Below are 17,355 nucleotides of genomic sequence, written 5' to 3' on the forward strand. Positions count from 1 at the left end.
AGTGAACTGCAGTAAAAAACGATTGTGATTGGAGTACAAGCCGACGGAGGCTGGACCCCTAGCGGTCATTCCAGTAATACAAGAGCTTTGGAACACCTCGCGTAGGAAACCAGAGCCATATGCTAACCCAAAACACGGGACAGTAAAGCGATGATTACTTCAATAAATGAATTTCTAAGAATCTGAAGACACTAACGATCAAGCGCGTTTGAACGGAGCCACTCATTCAACCGCTTTGTCAACGTGAAATAGGTTGTCAACTCTCCGAAAGCAGCAATGGACCACAGAGACACAGCCCCAGATTCGTGGGAGCTAGAGGAAGATGCCGAGGCCCCTACAACGGCTGCTGGTCTCTCGGCTGCTATCGCCGCTCTGAACGTAAACGCGAAACCGTTTGTCCCCAACATTAACGCTGCGGTGTTTGTGCCGAGCTTCTTCCAGAGTACCGCCGTTGAAAGTCCGCCAGTATCAGATGGTAGGTTCACGCTTGGGTCATGCCTTTATTGACGGCACTAGCTAAGACAGCTGGAAGTTAGCTAGCTTTAAACCTGCTAGCCCGCTAACACAGCTAGCCCCCTTTACCTGTAACTGATGCCGAGAATAACGGCATGTTGTCTGCTTTACCATAGTCAACAAGTCGAGTAACTTGGGAATGACTAGCAATGTTACTACTGTCTCAGCTGTCAGTGTCTAGCTGTCTTAACGTCACAGCTAGATTGTATAACAACGATGTGCTCATGGAGACTTACAAACACTGGTTAAAACACAATTTACAAAAGTTTATAATGGTCTTTTCCCATTTTAGCTCCGTCTGATCCTACTGGCAGTATGGAGGTAGCAGGGACTATCGGTATGTAACTACAATGCACCTTTTGTCACACAGTGTTACTACAATGCTGCTATGGTGGAGTACCATCCACAACCGAGGTGTGATTCTCGGTTACTTTTAATTGAGACCGGGGTGTTAACTCTCCACTGAATTCAAAGTCGTGTTGACGCGTCACTTTTGTTAGAAGATCCCTAGCTATTCACATTTACAAACGCCTTTTCTTTTCTCGACGGATGCAGTTTTAGGCCTATTTAGGAGTGACCAGGGTTTATTTGGAGTGGTTGACGTTGGTAAATCCATGGGCAGGTTTAAGGCCTATAGTATGATGCAACCTCCCTTGTCCCAAAAATAGTTATCCCTATTGGCACATACCGTGTTCCAGTGATACCAAGCACTGGTAGTCTCACGAGACTCAGCGCAAGGATGCTTTTCTGAGGCGAGCAATCTGAATGTGTTGACAAAGGGAGAACATTGTCAGTGTGTCACTCAATGCCTATGCAATTGTATCTGCCGGTGTCAGATGTTTACATTTTAGACAGGATCTGAGGGCTATGCACCTGGACTGTGGCCATACAAGAAATATTTTAAAGCTAGGGTTGAGTACTTCAGCCTTGAAACTAGAGAGATGGATAGAGGGTGGGATGAATACAATTTAGTGAATAATGTGAGCCAGAGATGTGTCTGAGTAGATGCCTTTTACTTTTTGGGCTTGCATTTTCTCTAATTTGTCCATATCTGACTGACATATCTTTACTCTATTCAAACTATTTGATTGTATTTCATAAGCCAAGGTCATGTTTGTGGATTACAATGAGGTTAAACTAAAGACCATTTAACTGATTAGTCACTTTTCTCAGCTAATTAATCATTCTATCCGTGAAAATAGGTAATAAAAAATATAGATTGCTTTGTATATGACAGCTGGATTGTGTCATTTTATAATGAAATGGAAGGCTCACTTGTGTCGGTTGCCATGGAGAAGCACTGCCTCTGTACACAGCAGAATTCTAATTCTGCTTCGTTCCCGGTCAGGGTAAGAGGAGAAGATGAGCTCCGTTGCAACGACAGGTGTAGATAGTTGTATGTCTGAAATGACACCAGGAACAAGGACATGCGATTTACAAACAACTCTACAATGTTCTCAAGATAATTAATGTCAAGGGTGCCTCATTAGTCACAGTTAGCCAAAGCACAGACACAACATTTCCAAAGCCATATTGCAGTGTTGGTCTAACAGCATAAGGACAGATTAGGCACTACCACAGGTGGGCAGGTATAATAACTGAGCTATTCTGACCATTCCAGCTCCAGTGGAGAATGGGGGTACCGAGTCCGACATGGTGACCGAAGAGGAGACCTGGGAGCAGAAGGATGAACCGGATGGTGGGGGAGGAGGTGAAGAAGAAGAAGGAGGCGAGAAGGAAGAGGAGGGTGCTGCCTGTGGCCAAGGAGGCCCCTCTGACGAGGAGGTCCAGCGGCTGGAGCTGGGGGATGAGGATGAGGAGGATGACGACGATGAGATGATGATGGAGGAGGAAGAGGAGGAGCTACCCCTTCCCAAAGTGGCTCCTGCCCAGCCCAATGCCCCCAAGAAGGAGCACGTCAATGTGGTCTTCATCGGTCATGTCGGTGCGTCCTCCATGTTGAGGGATACTCAGTTTTTTTTTTTTCCAGTCTTTTAAGGATAGGCTACCTAGGAGCCTATGTTGGATCTCCAAATAGGTTTAGGTAGGGTGGGATGGTTCCTAACTCAAAGTCAAAAAGATGATTATAAGATAACAGCACCATGAAACCATGAAGATACTTTTTTGTTTAGTTTCCTCTCGACTCCTGTTAACTGTTTAGTCATTTACCAAAAACTGTCACCCAAAGAGGTAGAGATATATTGATAGATAGATTAAGGAGCAGATAGGGGTAAGGCTGTGGATATTGAGGTTCAAACTCTAACCTTCTTGCTGGGAGTGGAAAGGCCCAAGCAACTATATTATCCTGCCCATAAGATGACACATATAACTGTGTGTCAGGACGTTGGAGTGTGACTCCAACGTCCAACGGAAGGGTTAGAAATATTATATCTCTAAATGCATTACCCTTTTGTCTTTCAGATGCTGGCAAATCCACTATTGGTGGACAGATCATGTGAGTTGTTTGTTTTGTATGTGTTTCACTTGTTCAAAGAACACAATATTTATATTTGCACTGAGCTTAAAAGAGCAACAAGATCAAATGTAACATCAAGCCAACTGTATTGTGTTAGGTTCATGGAGCTCACATTAACAGTTTTTCTGTTCCAGGTATTTGACCGGTATGGTGGAGAAGAGGACTCTGGAGAAATACGAACGAGAAGCAAAGGAGAAGAACAGAGAGACATGGTGAGCAGTGTTTGTACTTTCATCGAGGAGTCCTTATCTTTCTGCATGATTGTGGAAAAGTTAAAACAACTGCTTTTTAAATTACTTGTTCTGAAATTAATAGTTAATGAAATGAAAATGAAATTGTAGAACTCTTAGTATTAATCTTGTATGTGTGCCTGTTTTATAATCAAGATCAATGTATGGGATTGCATTGAAGCTCCACCCACCAGGGGTTTCACAAGCTCCATTTTTACTCTTTGTGCATGAATTTAGTCAGCGAATCACAGAGGAATCCAATATGCAATACTCAAGCAAATATATAAATTCCACTGACTATTCTGGCACACATCTATCAAGCATATTCGTTACTAAAGGTAAGGTAACACCCTCTCTGTGTTGTCTGGAGGGAATGGTTGCTTGATAAATGCCATTAGTCACAGCAAGAAGTGTTGTCAGTAGCTCAGCTTGCTTCTTCTGCCGGCATAAAGTCTTATTATTAAAATGTTCATATCCACTAAATGGTTCGTGCCATTTACATTGGCTGGGGAAGCCTAAATTTAAGGCTGAACTTTTTGCTTTTTTTTGTGTGCCTTGCCCAATAGGTACCTGTCCTGGGCTTTGGACACCAACCAGGAGGAGAGGGACAAGGGGAAGACGGTGGAGGTAGGCCGGGCGTACTTTGAGACAGAGAAGAAGCACTTCACCATCCTGGACGCGCCGGGACATAAGAGCTTTGTGCCCAACATGATCGGTGGGGCGTCGCAAGCGGACCTCGCAGTGCTGGTGAGTTGACATAACGCACACATGCACGCGCGCACACAACAAACAAGTTAGGGCACAAGGTCAAAGTGACTTTGAGTGGCCCACAGTGGTTAGAGCAGCACTGTATAGACTCAGGCCAGTGTGTACCTGGCGGGGACAGTGAATCATTGAGCACTGTTTTTATCTGCACCTCTATTCTAGTGGGCCAGTGGGTCAGTCGGTGCCACATTTAATAGTGAGCGGTGTCCATAGAAACGTTGGCTGCTTCTCTTTGTGCAGCAAGACAAAAGGCCAACAAACATGCACTTTAACAACAGCTGACATGCAATGCTACGTGCTCCGTTAATCCTGAGCGAACATAACAGCACCTGCAGGCAAGCAAGCAAGCAAGCAAACAAAAACACACTGACAGCCCCCTATTTACAGAAAGATAATGACTCCCAAGTGATTTCTTCTAATCTTAGCTGAGCTGTGATCTGTGACAATGCCTCACAGATGCACACAGGATCCTGAATTTAGTATTTTTCCTGACCTACCGGCCAAGCAATTGTTTAAATTTGTGACGCTGCATTTGTTTACCTGCCTAATGGTAAAGGTTATCCGGTAATGTTAACTTTTGAGCCTAGATGCACAGATTGATATCATATTGAGTGGAGTATCAATCTTCAAATAATGATAATACATTTATTGTCCTCATTTGGTGCATAGATTCTAGATCTGAATTGAGTCATTCATTATGGATGTTCCACCCCTGGCTGTCGTACTGGTGCCTCACTGCGGAGTTGTGATGACTGACACTGGGCCGCTCCCTCTCGGCCCTCTCTGACCAGGTGATCTCAGCCAGGAAGGGAGAGTTTGAGACGGGCTTCGAGAAGGGCGGGCAGACACGGGAACACGCCATGCTGGCTAAGACAGCGGGCGTCAAACACCTGATCGTCCTTGTCAACAAGATGGACGACCCCACCGTCAATTGGAGTCTTGATAGGTGACTGAAGTGAAGGATTGTGGGAGTTATTTTATCCTAGTGTTATTATTGCATGGTCTTGCGTCACTGAGGCTTATGTATTACGTATTGATGTATTGCCTTGCCATTATATTAATTGGTTATTTGGTATTATATGGTAATAATGATTTACTGACATAAAGTAGTCATACAATTATTATTTTTTTGGATTACTTTATTTACTATTATTTTATGTAATAGTTATCATTCAAACCTCAGTCAATTATATGATCTGTCATTTTAGTCATACTCCAAATTTCAGCGGTACCCTTCTTGTTCATCCACATATACTACAACAATCCATCAACAAGTCCACCTGGTAATTCCTTCCCTCTAGGTATGAAGAATGCAAGGAGAAGTTGGTGCCATTCCTCAAGAAGGTGGGCTTCAACCCCAAGAAGGACATCTACTTCATGCCCTGCTCAGGCCTCACGGGGTCCAACCTTAAGGAGCCCGTCCCAGAATGCACCTGGTACACGTAAGTCCATAAGCTTACTGTAATGATCACCACTGAAAACGACCATTACAGTAGATGTGTCAAACAAGGCCAGATGTTAGATGACGGATTAAGATAGATCACTTGATGAGCTGCCAACTGAAAGGCCTTTAACTGATCCTTTCCTCTTTGTATTCTGAACCAGAGGGCTGCCATTCATCTCGCACCTGGACAGCCTGCCAAGCTTCACCCGGTCCAGCGACGGCCCCGTCAGACTCCCCATTGTAGACAAGTACAAGGTGAGGAGCTGGCAGACAGAAGGGATTGGCCTTGCACCTGTGGTGCCTTTTCCATGGCGATGGTGGTCATTCAGTGGCCGGGTGGCGCGCCCTGCTCGAGGACCTTTTCTGTGTGTATTTTATCAAGCGGCCTGTTGGTTATTCAAATAATTTCCTCCCCATCAGTTTTTTTCACATGTACAGCACTGACTGACATGCTTGTTTTCGACATTGCTGGATTTGTCACGCACAACCCTGTGTTTCAGTGTTTTATTCTTATTTTCTGTCAACATCGTGACAAAATCCATTTAGAAGTAAAGGAGGCCTTGAATGTCCTTCAAACATTTATCTTGCACATTCACACGGACATACACACCACAGACAAACTAACACAGCCATTTTCTCACATAGATAATCTTTTGGCAACCTATCCAGCCTTAGAGATGTCGATTTGGATTGAATCCAATACACGGGTGGTTAATAAACATGGCTCTGTTTTAAATTCCCTGATTTTTTTCTCACTCACGATTCTGATTCCTCCTGAACCGTGTGTGTGTGCAGGACATGGGCACGGTGATCCTCGGAAAGCTGGAGTCTGGCTCCATCAGTAAAGCCCAGCAGCTGGTGATGATGCCGAACAGGGTAAGACACATGTCAGGGTACACTAGCACAACACATCTCATTGTTTAAGATACATGAGGATATGCCATTATACTCCAGGCAGATCGACACTGACAAACACTTTGATCAGACAGTTAAGATTATTTACATGTTCTGGTTTTCAATGCTATTCAGACAGTTGGACTGTATCCATACATCTTTTGCTCTAATAATGGCTCCTATCAAGATCATCTCATAAGACATTATGAACAACCCCTTAAGTGATGATTCAAATAATTTCCATGTACATGTGGTCGGTTTGTGTGGCAGATAGTGCAGCTAATTATTTTTATTTGAGCTTGTGGTTTTGAACATTGGGGATTAATTTGAATAATAATTTGTGCAATCGAATAATAATGAATATACTAATACAAATGACAGTCAAGTCAAACCGAAAACTGAAGCCATTTCATTGCTCATCCCTAGACGAGGATACCCCTATAACGTGACCTCTGACCCCTGAGCAGCACACGGTGGAGGTGCTGAGCCTGCTGAGCGACGACGTGGAGACGGACGACGCCGACCCCGGGGAGAACCTCAAGCTGCGTCTGAAGGGCATCGAGGAGGAGGAGATCCTGCCCGGCTTCATCCTCTGCAACGCTGAGAACCTCTGCCACTCCGGACGCACCTTCGACGCCCAGGTACCCCCAGCGCCCGGGCCCTGCTGCACAGGGACGTCTGCTTCTACGTACTCCGAATTAAGAAGATATACTATAGCATGCGATGCATTTCACAGAGGCGGTTAGGTCCAACGTGACTCACGGAAAATTCTTGTACGGATAATTCAGGAGCGGGTAGGGGTTGGAAATGTTGTCGAGAGGTAAACTGCAGACATTAGAGATTTGAGTCCAGTACCTTTCGGTAGAGAGTGTTCAAATCCAAGCTGAGAGTAAATGCCTAGCACTAATGACAAACATACAAACAATAGGAGCGAGGGCAGCAAAGGCGTCAAATCAGACATCAGGGAGCATTAAGTGTGCAGTTAAAACGCCTTTTTGAGCAGGAGATGATGGACAAGGTGATGACATGGTGGCTCGGCTGGGCGGCGTTGTCCCCGTGATGGGATGGCACGTCCCTGCCCCGCATTTGTCATCTGGGTTTCAGTCTACATGGGGATTAAGTAGTGAGAGTGCGGGGTCATTAAATTCATGCATGCTGAACACGCTCATGGGTGTTTTTCCATTGGTGAGGTCAAAGTGTACATGCGTGTGGGGCTATTCTAAAGAGGGGCTGTTCTAAAGTCTCAGATGTTTTTTCCTGTGAGTTTACGGTGTCATATTTTGTATTTTACAACTTTGTTATTAGATTAGTTAGTTACTTGGTAATAATGAATTGTATTATAATACGAGTCCCCACTCTGGATCTTTTTCAGCATAATCCAGAGAGCATCTCCCATTCAGTGATCCTTGAATATAATGTCTTCAGTCATTCTGAATATATTTGTTGGCTAATACTGATCTCTTTTTATGTTTCAGATTGTCATCATTGAACACAAATCAATCATATGCCCCGGTTACAACGCAGTCCTGCACATTCACACCTGCATTGAAGAAGTTCAAATCACAGTAAGTCATGCTCCCAGCATACAAAACCCATCATGAGCCTTCATGGAAAACCTTCACTCGTTAAGCCCCCACCTTTCTGGTTGGACTCTCTCCCACCTCATCCTCGCAGGCCTTAATCTGTCTGGTGGACAAGAAGTCTGGGGAGAAGAGCCAGACCCGGCCCCGCTTTGTGAAGCAGGACCAGGTGTGCATCGCCCGGCTCCGGGCGGCCGGCACCATCTGCCTGGAGACCTTCAAGGACTTCCCTCAGATGGGACGATTCACGCTGCGTGATGAAGGTGGGTGGGTGGACTGACTGGGCGTACCAGGTGTCTGACGGGAATTATTTGCCTTGATCTTCTTCACTTTAAGTAGATCCATTAATATCATAAAACCAATATTTACATTCCTTAGTTTTCAGAGCATCTCAAGAGCTTCGTCCGCATACCTCCTTTTAAAAATATGTTATTTCACGTCCTTGTGTTTTGGACTGGAGGCGTGTAATGACTTGCGGTACAATAATGAACCGTGTAGGATGTGTCCAGCGGGGACCTCCTCTCAATCTAACCACCTGCTCATGTCCCCCTTTAGGTAAAACCATCGCTATTGGCAAAGTGCTGAAGTTGGTTCCAGATAAGGACTAAAGGAGCTCAAGCAGCATTATGCATGGAGATCTTCCACTGGGTTCAAACGTCAGGAGAGCGCTGCCAGAGCCAACCCGAAACAGCCCCTTCTGTCTCTACACACCACTATGCTGCAGAAGAAAAGTGCCGCGAACGACGACGATGAAGAAACACAAAACACAGGAGAGAACAGGGCAATTGAAGAAAAGAAAACAAACAAAAAGAAAACAAACAAAAAGCAACGGACTGAATCAGTTATTACGACGAACGATACGACTGAGTCCAGTGTGTCAGCTTTCTCATATTGAGAGCTATGCTATGCCACTAATGTAGCTGTTACCCCTCCTGCCCCCCCCCCCCCCCCCCCCTGCCTACTTCTCTGGTCAACATGCTGTTGGAAGGCTACGCCATTTGTTTTGGAATGGATATCAGTGCAGCGTAACTAAGTTCGGGAGAGAATTAAAAGAAAATCATGCTGATCGGCTTCATATCACATTATGGGCCCGAAATACCCTCTGAATATGATTTGCAAATGGATGAGGTCATCCCCCTTTTTAAACGATCTTGGTAATTCACTGGGACATTTTACTGTGGTTTTAAGGATTGCTGTACCAAAATTTTAATTTGGTCTCCACATATTTCTGGAGGTGTTGAATTTTCATGTCAAGTGAAATCAGATTGACAGAGAATGACCACACAACTATGCGCTCCCGTAATTGTCAAATAATTGATCAAAATAAATACAATTGATGAAAGAAAAACGAGTCTTGTCTACCAATATTATTATTCTGCATGAGGTTTGCCATTGAGTCTTCTCCAGTTGTGTTATGTATGTCTTATAAATAAAGTTTTGAAGGTTTGTCTTGACGTCGGTTACAGCGTTCTGCGCATGCGTGTCTTGCAGAAACACGTGAAGCCACATTCTAGCTGAAACATGGCAGCAACGAATGAAGCCCTCGTGTTGGACCGGGAACAGGTAATTAAACGTAAAGTAATGAGTGCGCTGTGTAACCGATCCTTTTTGTTTGTTCGTTTTAGTTCATGGAAGAGTGTTTTAGCAGAGAATTCTTTCGATATAGTCTAGCATAGGTTTAAGAACTATTAAGCTAACGCTAGCTTGTTGGCTTCCCAGCTGGTTCTGCCATTGATCATGGCATGGCTAGAAGTTGAATACTTAACAATACAATTGCCAACCGCAATGTACTCGCTGTTCATCTCTTGATTATTTCAATTTGTACATCATATGTTTGTCAGGTGAAGAAAGCTGTCCTGGCACTACAGGCTTTCTTGAAGTCCAAGTCAACCTCCGAAGCGCTGTTCCTGAACGAGAGCGAGCACATCTCTCTCCTCTTCACGCTATGGAAGATCCCTAAGAAAGCAAGGAACATCCGCGTGTAAGTCACAGATGTGAAAAAAAGTGGTCAATACGAAATCAATTGCGAGGACATTATTATTAACGTTAATGTCTTGTTTTGCGTTTCTGGTCTACCATATGAAGTACCCTAACTTGTGATCATGTTTCCTGACCCGCAGCCCATTGCCACATAACCAGAGATCGGATACGGACGAAGTGTGCCTTTTTACCAGAGATGAACCCAACATGACCGGCGAACAGACACAGAGGTTCTATAAGAGACTACTGGAAGAAAAAGGCATCAATATCGCAGAGGTACTACTATGACTAACGGTTTACTCTTATATCTGCTTCCGTCAAATGTCCACTGGATGGGGACATTTGTACAGCTGGCTCCGTGCATATTATAGCCTATTGATGTCAAAGCAATATTTCACATCTTTTTTTTTTTTTTTTTTTTTTACTATTTGGCTTTAAATCCCATCAATTATACTGGTTATGGTAGTTTCCCATAACTTGCATTGACCAGACCAAAGAATGATTGTTTTAGAACTTTACTATTCAGATCAACTTCCAGCAAAACCACTAGATCCTCATTTCACTGGAGCCCGTTTGTATAACTAAGCCAGAATAGCCAGAAAAGGGTGTTGGTATTTTAATGTATTATGAATTTACAGTACATGCAGATAAAGGGACAGTAAGAAGCAGGTAGGGGTTAGGCAGGGGTTTTAATGGTAAACTTCGGACATTGGGAATTAAACCAATGACCTTCTGGCAAGTCAAAAACCCTATCCCCTTCTGCACCGGTGCAGCCCATCTATTTCATTGGTACAACCAAGAAGGTTTATGGTATAAAGTTGTAAGTAGTTGTATTATATATTCTAATTGGGTCTGTCTGGTGTTGTGCCTCTACTTGCTGTTCAGGTCATCCCCTACAAGTTGCTGAAGACGGAATACAAGTCCATTGAGTCCAAGAGGCGGTTGCTGGGAAACTTTGACGTGTTTTTGTCCGACGACCGCATCCGACGACTCCTTCCCTCCCACCTGGGAAAGAACTTCTATAAGAATAAAAAGTGAGAAATGTGTTGATGTACCTGCACTTTGTAAGTTTTCCCATTGGCACCATCTAGTTGCATGAGTTGTAATTACAGTTAAAGCTAAATCATTACAGATGACTATGGCTTTAACAGCAATTCCCTGAATTGATTGGTGCCCGTTGTATCATGATTGGTGCCCGACCTATGAAAAGTCATAGGTCCGGTTTAAGCCTAATTTGTTGGTATGCATTGTTGAACAGTAATGTTTATTTATTTGTAGTATAGTATGGGTTTAAATACTCTTCCAAAAAACATATTTGATGAGCAGTGACGATAACGATACGTTTAGTACATTTCTGCTCATTGACTATCAATCCTATTGTGTCTTTCCCAGAGACCCCTTATCTGTGAACCTGCAGAGCAAGAGTCTGGCCCGGGATCTGAATAGCGTCATTCACGGGACCCGCGTGAAGATCAACAACAAGGGTGCCTGCTGGTAACCTCAAAACCTTACTACTTGTTGGTTCACAATGTGACACGGACTGAATGCTGATTTAGAGGGAAATGTCCAAAGGTGGATGTAAGACGGAGGTGGTTAAGTTTTATTCTGGTTGAGTTTGCAAACCATGCCTTCTGGACAACCAAGTTTTGTGGCCGACAATAGCGACGCAATAACGACACATGTTGCATTAATAGATCACACACAGTTTACCAATAACTGTTTCTCACTTTATTTATAACCCATTCTGCATCTTTCATATTGGCTTTAAAGGAATGGTTTTTAATGGGATGTCTGTTTGTCTCACCTGTGTTCCAGTATGGCTTCCATCGGCCACTCTGGGATGACCACAGAGCAGCTAACAGAAAACATTGAGTCTGCGGTAAAAGGGGTGGATGAAATGCGTACGGTAAGTCCCCTAGTCCTGTCATGTGTGTGTCTGCTGTCTTCTGTTACCTGGGGATTCAAACCACTCTTATTTAGAGAAATTAGGGAGTGCGTCGTTCTAGTAGTTGCTGTGATTGACACCGAAAGGAAAGGTTCTAGGTTTGAACCGCCATTTTCAACCGCCTGACTGTAGGCGTCTTTGAGCAGGACGCCTAGCCCCTACCTGCTCATCATCTCATTTGGGCGCACCCCATCAAAACCTCACCCTGTTCAATGTGGGACCGGGGGTCCAAGTGGTGCTACAGCGAATTCGAAGTGTGACCAGAGGGTCCTCCTTTCAGTGGAGGCTGTCTCTATAGCTTTGATACACACAGCTGGATGCCTCACCCGTACACCTCGTTGGTAGTTGACGGACGTTAGGGCTGGCGGCTGTTAGTTGATCAAACGATAAGTTGGTTGAGGGACGGTTAATCAAATCAAATTTGGATATTTGATTAGCTGTTTAAGTAATTTATCGAGAACAGATCACAAATATTTTCTGTTTAATGTTGCAGTTCAAATCAAATATTTGTTCATGGATGCTTAGTAAAGGAATAGTCAAGTTTTTTTGGCTGCCTGTCCGATAAAGCAGGCACATGCAAGACATCACTTTCGACTTGATGATTAACCCGTCCCCCTTCTTATCATTTTCAGCAAGGAGCCGTGGTGAAGCTTATCCACCTGAAGAGCCTGGCGTCCGTGGCTTTGCCCATCTACAACGCAGTGCTCAGTCAAATCGCCAACCTGGACGTAGCACAGAAATCTGCCAATTACCTCAAGAAAAAGGTTTGTTTTTAAATGTCCCATGCCATGCTTCTTTATTGGTACTTTTTATGTAGGTGTTAGTGGCCCCCTAATACAGTATTCAAAGACGTTCAAGAAATTCAGCCTTGGTGCAGAATTACAGCCTCTACAAGCCAGTCCCACAATGAGCTTTCCACAAACGTGCCGTTTTATAGAGGCGGGTCAAGGTGGAGGATGGGTGTGTGGCCCTGAGCAGCTTGCGGCCACGGTACCATGCACTAGTGTTTACAGTGGATGTATCGCAGTGGCTCGGATTCCTAATATCATCCAGAGGCGCACACAGCTTTTGACCATGTTATAAATATTCTACAACACTCCGGGTGCTCCGGTGGGAGTCCTGGTGCTCTATATCTAAATAATATAATATGTAGATATCTAAAATAATAAAATATATAGATATCTTTATAATATATATTATCACGGCCAAAAGCTGTGTGCGCCTCGGGATGATATTAGGAATCAAACGACTGCGTCGGGGTCTCTGCTTCTTACACTTCCACATCAATCTGAAGTGCAGACTGTGAGCGGCGACATGGAGGAGAAACAAATCGTTTGCAGCTCCCGGTACTTCCATAATGAGACTCTTAGTGGGGGTTATCACGGCCATGGTTGAGAAGGAATTGGGGGGAAAAGGATCTTTGGCTATGACTGCCTGAAGTCCAGATTGAACCATGACATGAAGTAGAAAGGGATTGTTGCCCGGGATTGTCTCCTGCCTGAGCCCCGCTGCCGGAGCACCACCGCCGCGGGGTTCAGGCGAGACATTATCCCCCACTACAAGTCTCGTTGTTGAAGTTCCAGAGACGTCAAAGAGTACCCGACGCAGTCTAGACTTTTCACCAAATGGGAGCTTACCTAATGTTGCGTGTTATGTGCCATAACACCAACAGCAGAACGGCTATCCAAATAACAAAGAAGTGTGCAACACTTGCGTTACAGTATGTGTATTCATATACACATGTGGCCCTCGCACGGTCATAGCTTATTTTCTGATTGGCGGGCCATATTCTCTGGGCGGGCAAAGCAGAGAAAGGGGAGGTAACCTGGCCCCTTATGACGACATATGGGGCCTCATTCCAAGTCGGCACGTCCGACCTTTCATTTTTCAAAGGCGGAGCAGGATACCTAGCGCTCTTTTTACACCAAACGTAGTTTTTAGCCACTGGGGGACCATAGGCAGGCTAGGGGAACTCGTATTAATGTTAGAGAACCTACTAAAGTGACATTTTCATGTCATGGGTCGTTTTTAAAATGTCTATTCTTGTCACTTTCACAAGCTCATCATCGCCATAGTGATGTCTCAATGGTAGTTTTTCTTAAGTGCTTACTCAAATTAATAATGATTTCCTGTTTTTCTATTTCTAGATGGTGGCCAAGAAGGTTTCTGGTGCTGATGACAACGATGAGGAAATCCCAACGCTGGTTCCCATTGGAACACCCGCCAAAAAGGCAAAGCTTGAGGTCAGTACAGCTGCAGCTTCCTCTTTCACGTTGTGACTCGATGCGTTCCTTACACAATCATGGATACATGCATCCACCACTGTTCCTTATCAAGGGCATTTGGTTGTTTTCTATGATCGTGCCGTAAGGATGTAAGGTTCCTAAAAAAACATGAACACGTACTAGGGATGGGCACGAGTAGTAAATTCCAAACTCGAGTGATCGAAGGAATTCCTCGAGGATCAATCGAGTACTCGTTAAATCAAATCTATTTTTAGAATGCAACGCATCTGCAGCAGGAATAGGCGGCAGGCCCGATGATAAACGGCAATATTACCAACCAAACATGTAATGCTTATTCTCCATCAAAACGGTCAGAGTTATCAGAGTATTCATTATTTATTTTTGCAAACGTTCAAAACACATTTTCCTTACAAAAATAAATATGCGCAGCGTCTCACAATTTAAATCACGTCGAACCAAGGCCTGTAACAGTTTAAAAAAAAACGAAACAAGTAGCCTAACCATTGCAAATAAATGCTTAAAGCTGCAAATAAAACGGCAGCAAATGGACTATCGAAATACTCAGAGTTGTGATCTTCTCTACACGCCCGGGATTACAGCTGCGTCTTGCGGCGGTGAAAATAGCCGACACACTTTCACTTTCACCGTTGCTGCGGGTCTGCTTTCCCGAACTCACCGTTGTGTTTCAGGAGCATATGTTGCCGCATAGTACTTTCTGGTAGCTCGATTTCGCTTGGCATATTTTACATTTCACCTTATGATCTCCTATTTCTTTAAAGTATTTAAATTCTTCGCTGCGATTTGCTTTAACCGCCATCTCTTAACTTTTTGAATTCTGGCGTGCCTGCACACGGCACGGAACGCGCCATGGAAATGGATGCATTTAATTTTCTTTGTGCCCACGTCATGCGTTAGTGGCGCCGACAGAAAATTGATACATTTGCTTCAGAAAACTTTGTTTGTGTGTGTATATGCAAACTCGAGTTTGCCTGTCCACCAACCGAGTTCATTTGAAACGAGTAGTACTCGAGTAATCGATTCCTCACGCCCATCCCTAACACGTACTCCATCAGACTTCATTCATTTATGCAAGAAAACAAATACTTTTTTTTGTGAAGTAAGCTTAAAAATATGCTATTTATGGATTATCGTAGTAAGTTAAAGATTCCTTTAAAGTGTAAGGAATATCGAACACTGATATTAAAAACAATGTGTTATGGGCAGAGTGGCTCTGTGTTATCCCCATGTTTACAAACCATATGAAGGTGACCAACCAAACATTTTACAACGGGGACAAAAGGGAAAAGATTGCTCTGTTGAACATACAAGTTATATGACCATGTTCTTCATGTCTTTCGGTGGATCAAAATTTTTTGGTCATTGCCTCTTTTAAAGACATGCCATGTCTTCCTCGTAAGGGTGGCTGGAACTGATCTCTCGTCTCTTGTGCTCCTCTGACAGAAACCACAGAAGAGCAAAAAGAAGGTGGCCCTCGAGACGGCCCCAGAAGCCGACGGACAGAAGAAAGCCCCCAGACCCCGGAGGAGGAGGAGGATACGCAAACCTGCTGAGAATGCCCTCACACCTAACGCTCTGAACAAATCCCCTAAACACGGCAGACAGAAAAAGACCCAGAAGCACCAGCCCCAGAAGACCGGCAAGCCTTCTCCCAAACCCAAAAAGAAGGCACGTAAAATGACCAAATGAGCGCCACGGTGACGTCTCTGCACCCGCGCCTCACCACAGCTCCCTCCACACGGACATTTGATCACATGGAAATCTAGTCTAAACCAGTCTGATGTTGTTCATAGCTATGGTGATGCTCACTTGCCATTTGTTTTCAAAAATGGACCTGTATGCTTTGTTATATTACTATTATTATAAAACGTAACTACTCAAGTTCCCCTTTCCGTCTGCTTATTTGTTAAAGTTTGAACCTTTATGATCATGTTACCTATGCTGGAACAGATATTACAAATATTGTCTCATAATTTGAGCAATACGTTTTGGTAGGGCAAAACATTGATTGTTAATATTGTTAGGTATATTTCTTTTTTAATTTTGTAATGTTTTTAAAATGATGGAAATAAATACATACAAATTTAATATTTTGTATTAAACCTCAGTGATGAGTATAATAGCAGGAATTGGAATTTGCATATTAGGCCTGACTATATTCAAATGCAACCACAAAGAGCTGAAGATGTATATTTAATCATTTGCTGCTGCCTGGCTTCATAAGACAGAATGTTAATTTGAACCAAAATAATAACATGCAACAAATCATTTGTATACAGTATTCATCAACATCAGAAGTGTATTCTGCTAGTGGCCAGAGCCCGACGGTTTAGCTCAGTGTTGGCTCACCAGCAGGGCTGCGGCCTGTATCGAATGACAGGCCTCTTGTGTGGCGGGTTACGCTACACATTTGCTCAGATGCTTCCTGTTAGAACTGCACAATAATATTCTGAAGAAGTCTGAATCAGGCCATGGATCCTTAGATCTTCATCAGACCATTAATCTCTGCAGTATACGTGGTAATGTTTAAAGTAATCCATATTGTGTTCTGTATTGGCTTCCTGAAAGAGAGCATGTATGGCTGTGAAGGAGGCACTGGTGTAGAGTGGATTACGGTGATGACAGGGTGTCAAGGAGATGGAGCTGGTGGCTCACTCATCCATAACCTCTGTTATTCAGGGGTGTGGAATTACAGGTGGCAATTGCATCCCCCTGTTGTGGCCCAGAGATAATTTCCTTCCCACACTGGTGTGCTTGCCTGAGGTCACTTATTCCTCGGACACCTGGGGAGAAGGAGCTGATTTGAAAAGATGACGAAGGCCAACTGAGAATATATTTATCTCCTACTGAAGATTCACAAGGCTACTGGAGTTCCCTCAGTTATTTAAAAGATATTCCCCGTGATGGATGCAAGACTTTTGGACGAATCGGAAGAACGCCCGCGACGGTCCTGCTGCCTTCCTTCTGGGAACGCCTCGGAACCTTCTGACTGGGCCCACTTCCACAAGCCCATCATCACCATGGTGATGGGCGCCCTGATGTCGGCCGCGGGGGCCGCTCTGCTGCTGTTGCGCGCTCTGGGTGTGAGCGAGGCCCCCCACGCCATGGTCCCCGCCTGCCTGTCGGCGGGGCCCGTGTTTGTGGTGCTGGGCCTGGTGTGGATCCCCATCCTGAGGCAGAAGCAGAGACGGCGCGCCTCCTGTTACGAGGGGGGCACCCTGTACGGCACCGAGCGGTGAGGAGCGGACGGACGGATGGACGGTG

At 44.4% G+C, this 17,355-nt stretch overlaps 3 protein-coding genes across 4 annotated transcripts; all 3 read left to right on the forward strand.

Annotated features, from left to right (window-relative positions):
- Positions 1-59: 59 nt before the first annotated feature.
- Positions 60-9,253, forward strand: gspt1 (G1 to S phase transition 1). Of its 2 annotated transcripts, XM_030340637.1 has the most exons (14): positions 60-475; positions 806-850; positions 2,135-2,458; positions 2,935-2,968; positions 3,124-3,201; positions 3,786-3,966; positions 4,776-4,930; positions 5,286-5,426; positions 5,590-5,683; positions 6,224-6,304; positions 6,790-6,963; positions 7,798-7,887; positions 7,997-8,165; positions 8,458-9,253. In XM_030340637.1, the coding sequence occupies exons 1-14, from the start codon at positions 277-279 to the stop codon at positions 8,508-8,510; spliced, it is 1,818 nt and encodes a 605-aa protein (XP_030196497.1). In that variant the 5' UTR covers positions 60-276; the 3' UTR covers positions 8,511-9,253. The 2 variants fall into 2 exon arrangements, with proteins under 2 accessions (XP_030196497.1, XP_030196499.1); XM_030340639.1 differs by lacking the exon at positions 806-850.
- Positions 9,254-9,354: 101 nt separating this feature from the next.
- Positions 9,355-16,179, forward strand: rsl1d1 (ribosomal L1 domain containing 1). The gene is made up of 9 exons (XM_030340641.1): positions 9,355-9,465; positions 9,744-9,883; positions 10,023-10,158; positions 10,768-10,916; positions 11,275-11,376; positions 11,698-11,788; positions 12,460-12,591; positions 13,975-14,070; positions 15,535-16,179. The coding sequence occupies exons 1-9, from the start codon at positions 9,424-9,426 to the stop codon at positions 15,778-15,780; spliced, it is 1,134 nt and encodes a 377-aa protein (XP_030196501.1). The 5' UTR covers positions 9,355-9,423; the 3' UTR covers positions 15,781-16,179.
- Positions 16,180-16,271: 92 nt separating this feature from the next.
- LOC115531402 (phosphoinositide-interacting protein-like) lies at positions 16,272-17,355 on the forward strand. The gene has a single exon (XM_030340647.1). It carries the CDS (start codon positions 16,995-16,997, stop codon positions 17,328-17,330), a length of 336 nt encoding a protein of 111 aa, XP_030196507.1. The 5' UTR covers positions 16,272-16,994; the 3' UTR covers positions 17,331-17,355.

The sequence above is a fragment of the Gadus morhua genome, chromosome 18, assembly GCF_902167405.1.
Source record: "Gadus morhua chromosome 18, gadMor3.0, whole genome shotgun sequence".
Taxonomy (NCBI): Eukaryota; Metazoa; Chordata; class Actinopteri; order Gadiformes; family Gadidae; genus Gadus; species Gadus morhua.

Bases quoted from the DNA above. Each gene is read 5' to 3' on its own strand.
- gspt1 (XM_030340637.1), top strand. From the start codon at position 277: ATGGACCACAGAGACACAGCCCCAGATTCGTGGGAGCTAGAGGAAGAT. The intron at 4,931-5,285 runs GTGACTGAAGTG...CCTTCCCTCTAG, and splicing joins GTCAATTGGAGTCTTGATAG to GTATGAAGAATGCAAGGAGA. The intron at 5,684-6,223 runs GTGAGGAGCTGG...GTGTGTGTGCAG, and splicing joins CCATTGTAGACAAGTACAAG to GACATGGGCACGGTGATCCT.
- rsl1d1 (XM_030340641.1), top strand. From the start codon at position 9,424: ATGGCAGCAACGAATGAAGCCCTCGTGTTGGACCGGGAACAG. The intron at 10,159-10,767 runs GTACTACTATGA...CTTGCTGTTCAG, and splicing joins AAGGCATCAATATCGCAGAG to GTCATCCCCTACAAGTTGCT. The intron at 10,917-11,274 runs GTGAGAAATGTG...TGTCTTTCCCAG, and splicing joins AACTTCTATAAGAATAAAAA to AGACCCCTTATCTGTGAACC.
- LOC115531402 (XM_030340647.1), top strand. From the start codon at position 16,995: ATGGATGCAAGACTTTTGGACGAATCGGAAGAACGCCCGCGACGGTCC.